The 14,831-nt window shown below is 47.1% G+C and overlaps 1 protein-coding gene across 1 annotated transcript in view; it reads right to left on the minus strand.

Annotated features, from left to right (window-relative positions):
• Positions 1-444: 444 nt before the first annotated feature.
• Positions 445-14,831, minus strand: part of LOC131281880 (AF4/FMR2 family member lilli) — a 150,345-nt gene continuing 135,958 nt past the window's right edge. The window contains exons 11-15 of the mRNA XM_058311241.1: positions 14,693-14,753; positions 4,245-4,292; positions 790-941; positions 638-704; positions 445-566 (exon numbers count right to left, since the gene is read on the minus strand). Coding sequence (XP_058167224.1) covers positions 522-566; positions 638-704; positions 790-941; positions 4,245-4,292; positions 14,693-14,753 — 373 coding nt within the window. The 3' untranslated portion in view covers positions 445-521. The remainder of the gene's footprint in view (positions 567-637; positions 705-789; positions 942-4,244; positions 4,293-14,692; positions 14,754-14,831) is intronic.

The following is a 14,831-nucleotide window of genomic DNA, read 5'->3' on the forward strand; positions in this document are numbered from 1 at the left end:
TACGGTCGTACGACGGTAAGGTCGTACCAATTGTGGAGGTCAAATGTTTGGTACTTTTGCGGTACCTTTTTGAGATTCTATTAGTTTTCCACTTCTTCTTCCGTGGTGGAAAGTTGTTGTCGCTGTGAAGGTGTGTGCCGGTTCTATCGCGGTCGATAGGCTATCTCTAGCATATCTAATCTCCTCTGGAGTACGTTCTCTTGGCGCTCAACTGGCCACCTACATAACCGTTCTTCATCATCTATCCGTGTGACCGTCTACTAGCAGGTCTTGATTAGAGAAACACAGGACAACAAGAAAACTAAACTAAACACATATCCAGAAGTCATCCGACACAGCTGTGTTTCTGCAGATGTACCCCGCGCGCGCGTCTGTCGTATGAATCCGGTGGTATCGTTCTTGCTTTGTGTAACCGCCCGCCGTTTCTTTCTCGGGGATTTTGGTCGGGCGTTTTAAGACGAACCCAACGATCCTTTCCTCCATAAAGAAACGATGGCAGAACGCCTTCTAGGTTTTGGAGCTTAGTACGGCGCAAAGCGGTTGTATCCGCCTCGATACATAGTCGCCTAAAAAGAAATAGAAGTTTGTTAGTAAGTTTTTGTGGTTCATGGAGGGAAGGTGATAAAGGGACACTTACCCCGTAGCCGGGTACCGGACCGATACCGTGTCCCAAGTACGGGTCAGCATACTCGGCTCTTCCGTAGCTGTAGGTGGCGAAACAAACGAGCCAATGAGTGGAGTTCGGATAGGGGTCGGAAGGGCTCCAAAGCTCCACCGGATATAACTTACCCAGCGACCGTAGTGTAGCCAGCGACGGTTGGCTGTTGGGCGGCGGCAGCTGCGGCTCCGTAGGCGCGGGCGGCAACGGCCGTGTAGTTAGCGGCAGAGTACGCCTGAGCTTGAGCCTGCGAGAGTGGCGTCTTCAGCAATGGGGCCGCAGCCTGCAAAAGGGACAGGAAGGGAAGAGAGCCGGTTTGTTGTGAGGTGAAAATCAATCTTTCAGAGGTAATCAACTGGCGCTACTCCCGAGTAGACCATGTTTTCCCCCTAGGTTCTCCCGCACCCTGTTCCTAATTCCATCATTTCCGATAATCAAAGTGTTCCATCAAAAATTCAAAACTCAATTCACTCAGCGTGAACTACACCAACCCCCCCTCCTATTGTTGGGATCCGTTTTCCCTCCACCTTCGAGTGTATGAGTCGTCCCGCATTAATGAAATCCAAGCTTGTAAGCCCTCCTTCTCTCCTCCCCAGCCTTCTGTTAAAGCACGATCGGGGGGTGGGGTGGAAAGTGAACCGACCCACCGGGGCTGAGGAAATTTTCTTCACCGGAATCCTCGCAAAAGTTAGTCATCGATTATCACGTTTCACGTGCTCCTTGCCTTCCCGTCCCCCACACCACTGGCGGAATCGGAAGCGAAACGTGCATCGCAGTGGGAACGCCGGGAAAGCCGGAAGAATGAGAAGGTTTGCCTCCCATTACCCATTCTCATTCCTCCTCCCCCCCATCATGCCGGGTGTGTTGGGATAAAATGTGCAAATTAAATTACTTCATCCGAGGAAGATTCTTACGGTTGGTTAGCGCTCATCGGTCGGTTTGGCGCACGGGGATTTGGTTTTGGTGAAACCAAGCGTCGGATCGCTCGGTTGCTCACTCGGTGGCTGGCTTCACGTGGAGTATATGTTAGTATATTCTATTCGGTGCGCTTGGCCAACCTTTAGCGCGATTAGAAGCGGCAAAAAAATCTGCGGAGGCGGTACGGAAACCATGTGTGTGTTGTGCTCTCGTTCGTAGGTTTTGTGTGGAGGAGCGCGGCGGCGGCTAGAGGAAGGCGATGCCTATGATTACGTATCAGCATCAGAACCGTCCGGACTAGAGACGTGCCGCTACGTGGGTGGGGCGCCGAGGGCAGACAAATTTACAAGGCGATACATACAGTTTCACCAAAATCGCTGCCGTTACCGGGAACCCGGTGAATGATCACGGAATATGTGTGCACGGTTAGTTCAATTTGATGTAATTTGCTTTTTATTATCTATTATGGTAATGGAAATGGGGGTACGGTTGAGTTGTGGGGTTGCAAATAAATTAACACAACTCAAACGCCGTACGGGACACGTGCAAAGGAATAACGGCACGTTTAACATTCTGCACCGTTCCGGGACGCGGTGAAACATGTTATTCGATGAAGGTATTTTCTCCAAATTACATTGGTTACGTTCAATTGCTCGTGAAGTTAAATATACAGTTCAAACATCCAGTCGTTCTTCGTAAATATATTGGCTACATTTCACATAAAAAATAGGTCTGTAAGGGTCGACATGATATACAATGCGGTAATGTACATAATAGTCTTCCGTAGGCCAAAACATTTCCAGCAATTCTGCATCGATAAAATGTGTAGCTCTTGTTAAGTTGTTTACTTCTGCGTAACAAGTAATTATGCCTTGAATATCGTATAGTTTTATATTTTACAAATCATTCAAAATGAAACTAGTAAACATTGAAACCTGTTATAAAACTAAATTGTCCTTGTTGAGCTAGTGTCAAACTTTCCCTAAACATACTTTTTGGGAATGTAATATTAATATCCCCGATGGCTACAAACCCGATCCGTCACAGTTTTCGGGAGGGAAACACTTTCTCCGTACCTCACGCTTAGCAGCTGGGTTTGACCAAATACGTGCGAAGAATAACTTCACCTTTGAAAGCACGCCAACGGCTACTAATGAATGGTATAAGGAAAACTAATGCGTTCTCCTCCGTTGCTTTTCCAGCGGAAAGGGGGAGTCAACCTTCAACCCAACACTGGTTGTTTGTGCCTGTTTGGCCGTTGTTTAGCTCCGTGGGAAGATAGATATGTTTCATCATTTTCCAGATGCGAATGATCATCACGATTCGGGAACATTTGTCCTTGCTCATCCCCTTTGTGCGCCCCATCGCAAGCGGGATTGATGAATACCAACGCACCAAAAGAGAGACCCCGTTCGTGTGTCTGTGCGTACGTGCGTTCCGAGTGAAACCTGGGGAAGGGTGTAACTTTTTGTTTCGCTTCCAGATAGTCACAGCGGCAAACGGGAAATGGATAATTCACAGGACGCAATACTTGCGGATTGAAATTAACTGCGATCCCCCGCGAATGGAGAGAGGGAGAGAGAGGGAGTCAGTAGATGAGGTTTGCCCCGGGAAACATTATTGCCTCATCTGTTCTGCTTAATTAGGAAATCCGAGGGAAAGCGGAAAGCGCAGACCTTGCGCGAATCGAACGGCAATAAATAATGCTAATTTATTAAATCATTAAACCGCACCCGCAACCCTCCCCGCAATCCCGAATTTTCACGGCCCGACTTGTGAACCGAAAATAGCCCCCCCGACTAATCCGAACACCCGGCCCGAAAATTGCGTGATTTGGATTTGCAGATCAGAGTCGTTCCGGCTCGGTGGGTTTATATTTTTGAAGGGGCGTGTTGTGATTCTCGGATTGTTCGTTTCCAAGCACGACTTGTTTTCATAGAGACTGATGAAATGTTTCGTGGCCTTCACCCCAAAACCCTTCCACCAGCGCAACCGGGAGTGAAATGCTGCTGACGTTCGTGTCGGGATAAATCGGGGTGGATAAGTACATCTTCTCGCCAGAAAAAGGGGTCCATTGAAGTATGGCGAAGTTGATCATTTTTCGGTTTTTCTTGGTAAAGTTACGGTAAGCCTTTTCGAGATTTTCCAGATGAAAAACAGTTTAAGCGGAAATGAGGAAAAGGGGGCAAAATTTCGATCCTTTGCAATCCGGGACTGGCTAAGTTCTCCCTCCGTTGCCTTATAGCAGCCCAAAGGGTAAGTGTTCGGTTCAAATAGCTATCAGTGAGCATTTTGCCAGAATTGGAAATTTGATAAAACGGCAGTAAACTTTCTACGCTTGGTTCTACAAACCACTAATGGCTTTTAATTAGGAAAATACTGCTGACGAAAAGGGCAAATCATTCTTAATTCAAAGAATGAATGGCAACTTCAATGGAAGGAAAAGTTCTCTTCACCAAAGGATGCCCTACTTCGTGGAATCATGTTCGTTGATTTCGAAATCATTATCCATCGTTGGCGTAAAATGATAAAAAAATTAAAATTTTGCATCATAATAAACCTCACCCAAAGGAAAAATAAAAGGTTGACGGCAACTTTCCCAGAACACCTAAAATTTTAACTAAACCCCATCTAGCGCTAGATTTGGAATTAAGTAAAAGATACTTACGTTCAAAATCGTAGGTTGAGCTTGAACCTCCGTCACTGGTTTTGCGGCCTGTTGCAAAAAGTAAGGCAAACCGGAAAGAATAAAAACAAACCAACGAAGAAAGGGAGAGAGGAAGAGAGAGAGAAAAAGACAAGATCATTAGTAAAATGTCACAGTCGATGGACGGTTTGAACTTAGTGTTTCCCCGAGAAGATTAACAAACATTCCAAGCAATGATAGCTTGAAGATTTTCCTTTCGTTTCGAATATTGATAACTTCAGAAAGAACTAATTTGTCGTGTTTTCACTATGTCACATGTTTTCATTACATAATTCACTACATAATTTTTACATCACTCTGAAAAGTTTGACAAGTTATTCTAAAATGTCTGGGTGTGTACTGGGAGTCGAAAATATGGACCGGATAAATACGGACAAAAGTATTCTGCATAAGAACACTACTCTGTTAAGCCTGAAAAAGCATTTTTAACATTTTGCAAAATAGGCAAAATAAATTTAAAAAAAAATGAACGATTGCTAATAATGAATCATTATTGGAAGAGTTATTACCGATCGTTTCGCAGCATATTGTCGGGGTCAGTGTGTCCTCTTTTTTTTAAACTGCATTTCACATGGGAATTCAACGGTGCACGGGTTTTATGTTCTATCTTATGCTCTCCGATGGTGTAAAATATATTATGTATGGCTTTGGATTATTATGTCACCCATTTACTTCCCGGGCTGTAGGAAAAATCGCTTCCAATCCGGATGGCACCAGCTGGCTTGGGGGTGGGAGATTTCAATGACACTCGATTTATGATCTCGTTGTGCGCGTGTTAAATCGCTTCGCTCCCGAAAGGCCATCGGGAAATAATGCTCCCCCCTGGGGACACGCGTGCCCGGGTACACGCTGTACACCGCCAGGTGTGGAATATTGGTGGTGATTGAATTTATCTACCACGCGAGCCAATGCCATTTTTGCCCCAGCGTTTTGCAATTTGAACAAGATTTACAACATTCTATTGAATCAATGCTCGCCCGCAGGATCCAATGAGCTCCGGTTATGATTGGTGGGTTTTTTAGAGGTAGGAAAGGGGATTTGGAGGGAGAAAAATATCGACCGACATTCGCCCTCGTCATGGGTCGTACAGCTTGCGACACCACCAAATGTCCTTAAACGAAAATTGGCACATTCATGTTTCGCCGTTCCGCGAACGTCAATTTCGGTTTTACAAGACGACGGAATGATGTCGCCTCCGGGTGAAGGAAAATGCCCACAACAACGGACGCACGTCCTCGGGTGGAGAAGACCGGGGAGCATAATGGCAACATCGGTGATCAATGCGTGCCATGCGGTTGCTTGCCCCAAGATTGACACATTCCCGGATCGGGTCGCCCGTCGGGAGGATAGGGCGACGTTCGACCTCAAAACCAATGTGCCATGTTAGGCCGGGGAAAGACGTCGATCATTATCTCGGTGGAAAATTGCTTCTAATCGACGGTAAAACGTTGTCCGTGATTTGCCAAATTCTATCGGTTTTTCGAGGTTTGATTCTTGTCGGTTTTGAACGCACACGTGGGACACAGAATGTCCAAAATGCTGGAGTGGAGGGACTGTACAGTGGCTGGAGTTGGTAGACGCGTCCATCAAGGGTATGCCACACGACGTGACGTTTCCCAAACACCGTCGCAGGGTCTGTGCCTTGACGCAGATGGCATTTGATGGCCATTTAGCTGGAGGGTATTTTCACCCGAGGCCGGCCTTTCATCTATCCGGATAAGCGCCTGTGGCAGCCTTACAATTGCGCACAGCACTGTAGGTTTTATAAAAATGTGCGTTACATCAAACGAATTGAAATATTGAATTTTAACTTTAAACATGTAGTAGTGTGCTTAGCGTAATTTAGGAAGTAGGAATAAAATTCGATCCTTTCCGATCTCAAACTTCGTCGCGAACGGTTCGATTAATTTGTGAGAAAAGAACACGCTAAAGTGGTGACCCCGACGAAAGTGACCCGACGACCCTGTGAATAAAAAATCTACAAAAAGTGACATGGCAACCGAAGACAATAAAACTCCTGTCGCTGAAGGTGTCAGCGGGCACGCGGAACCGTTCGTCGAATCTGTTAAAGTGCCAAGAATAAACCCGCCCAGCATGATGGATACCAATATCGAGACTTATTTCCTCTCGTTGGAATTTTGGTTTGCAGCATCGGGCATTAGTTCCATGCATGACGCACGTCGGTACAATATCGTAATGGCGCAAGTGCCGCCCAACAAGCTAACCGAGTTGCGCTCCATTATCGACGGAACACCGGCAAGTGAAAAATATTCGTATATAAAACGCAAATTGATCGAATATTTTGCCGATAGCCAACAGCGCCGCCTCCAACGTGTACTATCAGAATTACCGTTAGGAGATCAAAAGCCCAGCCAATTGTTCAACGAGATGAAGCGTGTGGCAGGCAATGCTTTAGGCGAAACGGTATTGCTGGATTTGTGGGCTGCTAGGCTGCCGCCGCATGCACAGGTAGCGGTCATTGCTTCTCGAGGCGATGCGTCGGACAAGATAACAATAGCCGATGCCATCGTTGATTCAATGGGCCTTCGTAGAGTGGACGCCATCGATCACGTGCAAACGCCGACACCAACGACACCTGTTCGAGAAAAAGCGGTCATTGACCCAATTGCGGAGCTTACTCGTGAAATCGCATCGTTATCTAAGCGATTGGATAAAGTATTGCACACCGGAAAAAATACACGTGGGCGATCGCGTTCACATTCTCGTGGCGGAGAATGGAACAAAAGTCGTCACGAAAGAGATCCTTCGAACGGACCTTGTTGGTACCATAGAAAGTTCGGGAACGACGCCCGAAGGTGCCGAAAACCATGCACCGCCGGTGCACGTGGTCCAACAAGCCAAGAATGAGGTTGCTCAGCTGAAGCAGTGGGGGACATCGGCGAACAATCCACCACTGCCACAATCTTTCGCTTACGGGTAACGGATTCGACCACCAGGAAACAGTTTCTGATCGACACGGGAGCAGACGTATCCGTGGTGCCGCGAGGAATACATTCAGCGAAAGTGAAGCCCTCTTCTTTAAAATTGTTTGCCGCGAATGGAACACCCATAAAAGTTTACGGAGAAGTACTATTGAAAATAAATCTTGGTCTTCGTCGAGAGTTCTTATGGAACTTTATGATTGCGGACGTGCAATCAGGAATAATAGGTGCAGATTTTTTAAGTCACTACGACCTATTAATCGACTTAAAACGCAATCGTCTCATCGATAACACCACCTATCTCGAGTCAAGCGGATCACTCGACAAAACCAGCACGCTTTCCGTAAAAACGTTTTGTGAAGTATCGCCGTATGCAGATCTATTAGCCGATTTCCCGACAATTACCCGTCCCGCTACCCCGGGAGCAGTCAACGGATCGTCGACTTGCCACCGCATCGAGACTACTGGCCAACCTGTTTATGCTCGACCGCGACGCTTGTCACCGGACAAGTTAGAAGCAGCTCGTGCGGAGTTTGAAAACTTAATGAAGCTCGGGATTTGCAGACCGTCGAGTAGTAATTGGGCCAGCCCCCTCCACATGGTTAAGAAAGCAGATGGTTCTTGGCGACCATGCGGGGATTACCGCGCCTTAAACGCGCAGACCATTCCGGATCGGTACCCCCTACCGTACCTTCAGGATTTTACGTCGAACTTGCAAGGTAAAACTATTTTTTCAAAAGTTGACTTGCAGAAGGCGTTTCATCAAGTTCCTATCCATCCTGACGACATCCCGAAAACGGCCATCACCACTCCTTTTGGACTCTTTGAATTCTCTTTTATGACTTTTGGGCTAAGAAATGCAGCTCAAACCTTTCAACGCCTCATACACGAAGTTGTTCGCGGTTTTGATTTCATCTTTCCCTACATCGATGATCTGTTCATCGCGTCGTCATCACTAGAGGAGCACAGAGAACATTTGCGCTTGCTATTTGAGAGACTCAAGCAGCATAACTTAACGATAAACGTTGCTAAAAGCGAACTGGGACGAGAAAACATAAACTTTCTGGGACATTCCGTCTCCACCGAAGGAATCCGTCCACTTTCGGATCGCGTCGAGGTCGTTAAAAACTTCAAGCTGCCGTCTACAGTTAAGCAACTAAAAAAATTCTTAGCCTTGATTAACTTTTATCGACGATTCATACCGAACGCAATCCAAACGCAAATACCGTTATTAGCAATGACACCTGGCAATAAGCGAAACGATCGTACGCCGTTGAAGTGGACCGACGAAACAAAAGCTGCATTTGAGAAATGCAAAACTCAACTCGCCGAAGCAACCCTACTGGCTCACCCCGTTAAAACAGGAGAATTGTCCCTCTGGGTTGACGCTTCAGATATCGCCGCAGGTGCGGTCCTTCACCAAATTGTCGATGATAAGGTTCAGCCGCTTGGATTTTTTTCGAAAAAGTTTAACCCCGCTCAACTACGCTACAGTACATACGATCGTGAACTCACTGCGATATTCCTCGCAGTGCGGCACTTCAAGTTTATGTTAGAAGGACGGAGTTGCCACATATACACAGACCATAAACCGATCATCTACGCTTTCCAGCAGAAGCTTGATAAAGCATCCAACAGACAAGTTCGCCAATTGGACTTCATCGGGCAATTAACGACAGACATCAGGCACATAGTGGGCAAGGACAACATCGTAGCAGACCTACTCTCTCGCATCGAAAGCATCCAAACTGTACCAGTGCTTGATTTCGACGCGCTAGCTGAGGACCAAAAGACCGACGGCGAACTACAGGATATTCAGCAGGGTAAAATTAAATCTTCATTGATTCTAAAATATTTTTCGGTTCCAGGCGGAAAGCATCAACTGCTTTGTGATTGTTCGAGTGACAGCATTCGTCCTTTCATTACAAAGCGGTTTCGCAACGCAGCACTCCAGGCAACGCATCATCTATCCCACCCTGGCACTCGTGCAACAGCCAAATTAATGACTGAGAGATTTGTTTGGCCGAGCATTCGAAAGGACAGCATCGCCTTCGCCAGAAACTGCATCCAATGTCAGCGCTCGAAAGTGACCCGACATACGCAGTCGCCAATAGCGCGGTACCCAGCACCGGACAGCCGATTTTCGCACATAAATATCGACATCGTTGGACCCTTCCCTCCGAGTAAAGGAAACCGTTACTGTCTTACAGTCATCGATAGGTTTACTCGGTGGCCGGAAGCATTCCCCATGCCGGACATGACCGCGTCTACAATCGCCGAAGCTCTAGTCTCCGGATGGATATCCCGATTCGGTGTTCCCGCCTACATATCGTCTGATCAAGGACGACAATTCGAATCATCGCTCTTCACCGAATTGACTCGTTTGATCGGATCTAAACACCTGCGCACGACTGCCTACCACCCCCAGTCTAATGGAATCATCGAACGATGGCATAGGACCCTTAAGTCGTCGATCCTTTGCCACGATCCCAACTACTGGAGTCAACATCTACCGATAATTTTACTTGGATTACGGACAACCTACAAAGAGGACATCAAAACTTCGCCTGCTGAAATGGTATACGGTACGACTCTCAAGATACCGTCTGAATTTTTTGTTGACAACCTGCAGAGACCTAACGAAACAGAATTCGTCGCTAAACTCCGATCGACTATGCGTGATCTTCGCCCCCAAGAGACTGCCAGGCACGGGAAGCGAAACATTTTCATGCACCAGGACCTGCGAACATGTAAGAGCGTCTTCGTTCGCAACGATTCAATAAGACCATCGTTATCGTCTCCGTATGAAGGACCATTCGAGATTCTTAATCGAACAGAAAAGTTTTTCAAATTGAGCATACGGGGACGTGAAGTCAACATTTCGATCGACCGTTTGAAACCCGCGTACGTATGCAGTGAACAGCCAGCGTCAACAGAACCAGCAGCCACAACTCCTGCCGAGATTCCACCGACTAGAGTAACTCGCTCTGGCAGACGAGTTATTATCCCTTCCAGATACCAGTAGAGGGATCCTAGTCTAGGAGGGGAGTATTGTGGCAGCCTTACAATTGCGCACAGCACTGTAGGTTTTATAAAAATGTGCGTTACATCAAACGAATTGAAATATTGAATTTTAACTTTAAACATGTAGTAGTGTGCTTAGCGTAATTTAGGAAGTAGGAATAAAATTCGATCCTTTCCGATCTCAAACTTCGTCGCGAACGGTTCGATTAATTTGTGAGAAAAGAACACGCTAAACGCCTTTGAGTTTTCACTTGGCGCAAATGATATGCACGGTTCGCGGAATGGGACAACATCGTGCTCTAAATTAAAGTCCTGTCTCCTGTGGTGCCTCCCGACGCCTTTCAAGTGCGTCCGGGCGTACCAAGAACCACAACGCGTGTACACAAAATAGCACGGAGTGGATAAATTTATTTTGCAGAGTTCTTCTTCACCAACGGTAGCCCTTCAACGTACGATTTCGGGAATACCGAGGTCCGCTTAAGCCAGGGTTTCGCGGGCAGGGTTGGTTTTAAATGACTTGCCCGCCCGGTCGTCAGATAACATCTTCTCGTCCTGTTGCATCCCGTGCAAAATGTCCGTGACACATTGGAACCCTCTTCCGGGCTACAATCGAGCCACGGTTTGGGATTAGACCACGCTTGCACACGGACTCTCGGAGCTCACATTCTTCCCGGGCCCGATGCGAATACAACCAGAAACAACTGCGAACGGCTAACACCATCGAGTCGTCGGCCAGCAGGCCACCGCACTGTTCCACATTGTCTACAAATCTGTTCTAAGCTCCAATCCTTCGCTCTCGGTAGCTTTTAATCGTCCTTGCGCCACTCAGCTACCTGCCCGGACAAGTTCTCTGCTGCTTTGTGCTGTGATATGTTAAGGATACGGGTGGGTGACGGGGCGATCCGATAGGCTTTCCACTTCCTGAAACCTGCAAAAGAGCACCTGGAAACCGACGGGGGGGAAAAAGGTAGCAGGGGAAACTGATAGGCGAAGCATTCGGTCGGTTAGTGTGGTTTTGGAATTGAAATTGATTCCGAATTTGATTGCAATTCCCATTTCGGGACCACCTGATTGTTCCATTTTCCCATTTCCAGCACCTTGCGGTTGTCTACCAGTCCCCCCCATACCCGTTTCCACCCGGAGGGGATATCCAAGGTTTGGTCCAGGGATTGTTGAACACCGAACAGCAAGCGACAGTGCTGTGTGCGTCGGGGTTTATTGTGTGCCCATTTGCGATATTGTGCCGTTTATCCCGTGGGGGGCTTTCCAGCAGCGTGCCTTTGTAGGGTCCTTCCCACACAGAAAGGTACAGCCGCCTACACACGACTACAAAGCGGCCACCGGAGAAACTCGGCAACTGGCGTGTCGCTTTCCAGCCGCTTCCGGGGATTCTGCCCGTTTTCACATCACATTTTACGTCGAATCTCCCTGCCCCAAACACGATGAATGTCGCGCACCCCGGCGTATTGGAATGGAGTTTGTCTCCATGTTTTTCTGTGGGCGTGTGTGTGTGTGAGTTATCAGTCGCAAACTGATCGAATTTCCGACGAGAATTTCGGCCAGAATTGGAATCCCGGAATCGAATTAGGGTCCGGAGCTAATGGAAGATGAAATGGATTTTGCCATTTGCTGGCGGAAAATGCGTGTATGTGTGTGTCTTTGATCGGATCGGATGAGAGGGGCAGCAGCGTTGGAATTATTGACTTTCTTTTTATTCTAGTTATTTTTCTATGTGTTATCTTTATAACCTCCAAACGGCGAGTGGAGTTTGTGGAGAAAGAAGCGAGCCAAGTTGATATGTTTGATCGTTGACCGGCACTAAAGTGGATGTGGAGTTGGCCTCCCTTACCTTACCTTACGGCTCGTGTGTGTGTTTTTTGTTTGTGTGAATCAAGATTTTTCTCGGCCTTTCACCGAACTTGAACACCTCTGGACATTCTAGCTTGTTCAACGAACAATCAACGCTAGATTGTGATGTCATTAGAAAGTGTATTTCGTTTTCAGGTAAGCCTGGGAATTTCCTTCGGGTTTTCCGAGCATAACAATACACGGTGCCCAATTCGTTAGCTTCGCACATCGTTAGACGTGATGGCAAATTTGCTAAAGAATCATAAAATAAAAATAAATATTTGCAAGCCTTGAGTAAGAGCTTCGCATCGTCATCGGAAAATCAACAGAATGGCCCAAGGAAACCACTCGTTCCGGACGCGACGGTGGCGGATATTGAACTTTTGATCAGTCATCGCGTTGGAGTAGGAAAATTTGCATTATTACAATTAGCTTCCGTTGTTGATTTATTGATTCGAACGGTTGCTAGCATGGGCCTAAAGAATCACAGAAAAAGAGATTTCCTTACCGAGCAGGAGGTACTATCCTGTGTTTTACTGCCGGAAATTGCGCGGGCAAGCTATTTAATACATTTTACTCAAGTTTTTACTTCTCCCCGCTTTCAGTGTTTCAGTGCAAACAGAAACCGACTCAGCCAAGAAAAACTCAATCAAAAGAATATAAAGCGAGTAATAAAATAGCGCGTAATCTAATTGCTGCTGCTTGCACAAATCTTGCAAATGGGAAAAAGCTCAACTCCATTACGTTGTTTTGCGTGGGAATGGGGGAAAAGACTTTATTTTATCGATGACAGGTGGCGTTTATTTGGTGTTTAAAACAGGTTGAGCATGTGTATGTGTGTGTGTAAAAGTAAAAAAAACTGATATATCAAAATCTTTCCGCACAAAAACAGAAAGTCCTCAACCATGTTGCCGCTATCGAGGAAAAACTCTTCCCTCGATGGAGGCGCCTGGTGGTTTGTAAAAAAAATAACACTAGTTAGTCTGCAGTCACCCTTCAGTTTGCCGGCACTCACGTTCCTCGGCACGGCGCCAGGGCCATAAATCGCGGCACGTTACTAACGCACGTGCGCTGCCCCGGACACGCGCTTTCGAATGAGATTGATTGCAATGTGTGTGAGGGCGTATTCCGCCGAAGCTTGTTGGACGCGGGATGAGTCGTAATAAAATGATGAGCACAGGGACAAACGGGCAACAAATCTTCCCGCTGGCACCGGGAAGCGACCACTCCAACCTCGGTGGCTCGGTAAAAACGTCAAACTTGTCAGTGAGCGTGACGAAGCGGCAATGCACGGGTGAAAAATAGCATCCTTTCGAAAGCAAATAATGCAACGAATCCCGAAGTGGGACATATAAAAATCAGTATTTTCACACGGCAGTCGAGAGCTGAGTCAGAAAAAAAACACCCATACCGATATTGCCCCATCATACAAGAGGAATCTATCCAATAAATAACGGCGCAATCGGTACAAGGTGGTGGCTTCCCCATATTCCTTGCTTCACATTCGCTTTCCACAACTCGTTCGATGGTTTCCGGTGCGTCGGGAGAAAAACCATAACTACGATCCCGAACGTGACGAGACACTCCGATGGAACTGCAGTGCGCCATGCACCAGCGAATCAGTGGAAAAATATAAATGTCAGTCGAAAGGCGAGGAGGGAAAAACTGCAGCCCCGGAGTGATGGTAGTATTTTGTCACAATTTTTCACTCGACGCGAGCATTTATTTTTTTACCTCTTTCGATTACCATGTTTACGTGATTTGTGAAACCCTTCCCCTACCCTGCCATGTCCGGGGGGGTGGGGGAACAAATCGAAAAATGATTGATGTTACTGCACTTGGCCACTCACACTTCAGAACGTGACGTTTTTCGTCGCAAACCGCATCACTTTCCGATGTGGGGGAAATGGGGCCGGTCGGAAAAGCATACGAAAAAAACCCCCAATGTAACGAATGAACTTTTGATCACCTCCAGAGTAGGACCAAATCGTGATTGGCAAATCGAATAGTTTTTTCCCATCCATATTCATCCGGTAACTAAATAACGATCGCCGGAAAACGGTTAGTTGGCAACCTGGCTGCGAGGCAGAGTGAAAATTGAACAAAACGGGCCAACCTGTTACTGGTTTCCACACCACACTTCCTGCCGACGGAATTACAGAGCGTAATTAAATTGGTGTTGGCCAAACACGGGGCAAACGGTACGTGTCATGTGCTTCCCATTTGATAGTTTCTTTTTTTCTCCACCTTCGGGACCATATAGACCGATGATAAATGACTTTCGCTTGTAGTTTGCGAGTGTGTGTGTGTTTTGTGTGTATCGGTGTTTTGCGAGGTATTCAAGGCGTGGGAAAAGTTGGACGGCATGGGGGAAGTTCTGCTTCGTTACACCGTGACGCCGAAGGTAAACATTGCCACCCGGTCGTTCGATCAATTAGCTCGTTTATCCCGTTTTGCGTGGTGCCTTGTTTAGCGCCTACACGCTGCACGTTGATGCAATTGAAGTTCGTCCTCGTCGTCGGGACAGCGGGGACATGAGCGCGTGAAATAATCCAATCCCGTGTGAGACCCTCATCCCACCCCCATTTCACTCACCTGTAGACGATAGTTCGGGTCCGCTGCAGCCGCCGCTAGATGGTACGGATCGAAGTAAACACTGCCGATTGCGATGAGTTTAGTTGTTTTCCCCAACGAGGCAGACGAGACGTCCAGTTTACGCGTGTGTGTGCAGGTT

The sequence above is a fragment of the Anopheles ziemanni genome, chromosome 2 (assembly GCF_943734765.1).
Source record: "Anopheles ziemanni chromosome 2, idAnoZiCoDA_A2_x.2, whole genome shotgun sequence".
Taxonomy (NCBI): Eukaryota; Metazoa; Arthropoda; class Insecta; order Diptera; family Culicidae; genus Anopheles; species Anopheles ziemanni.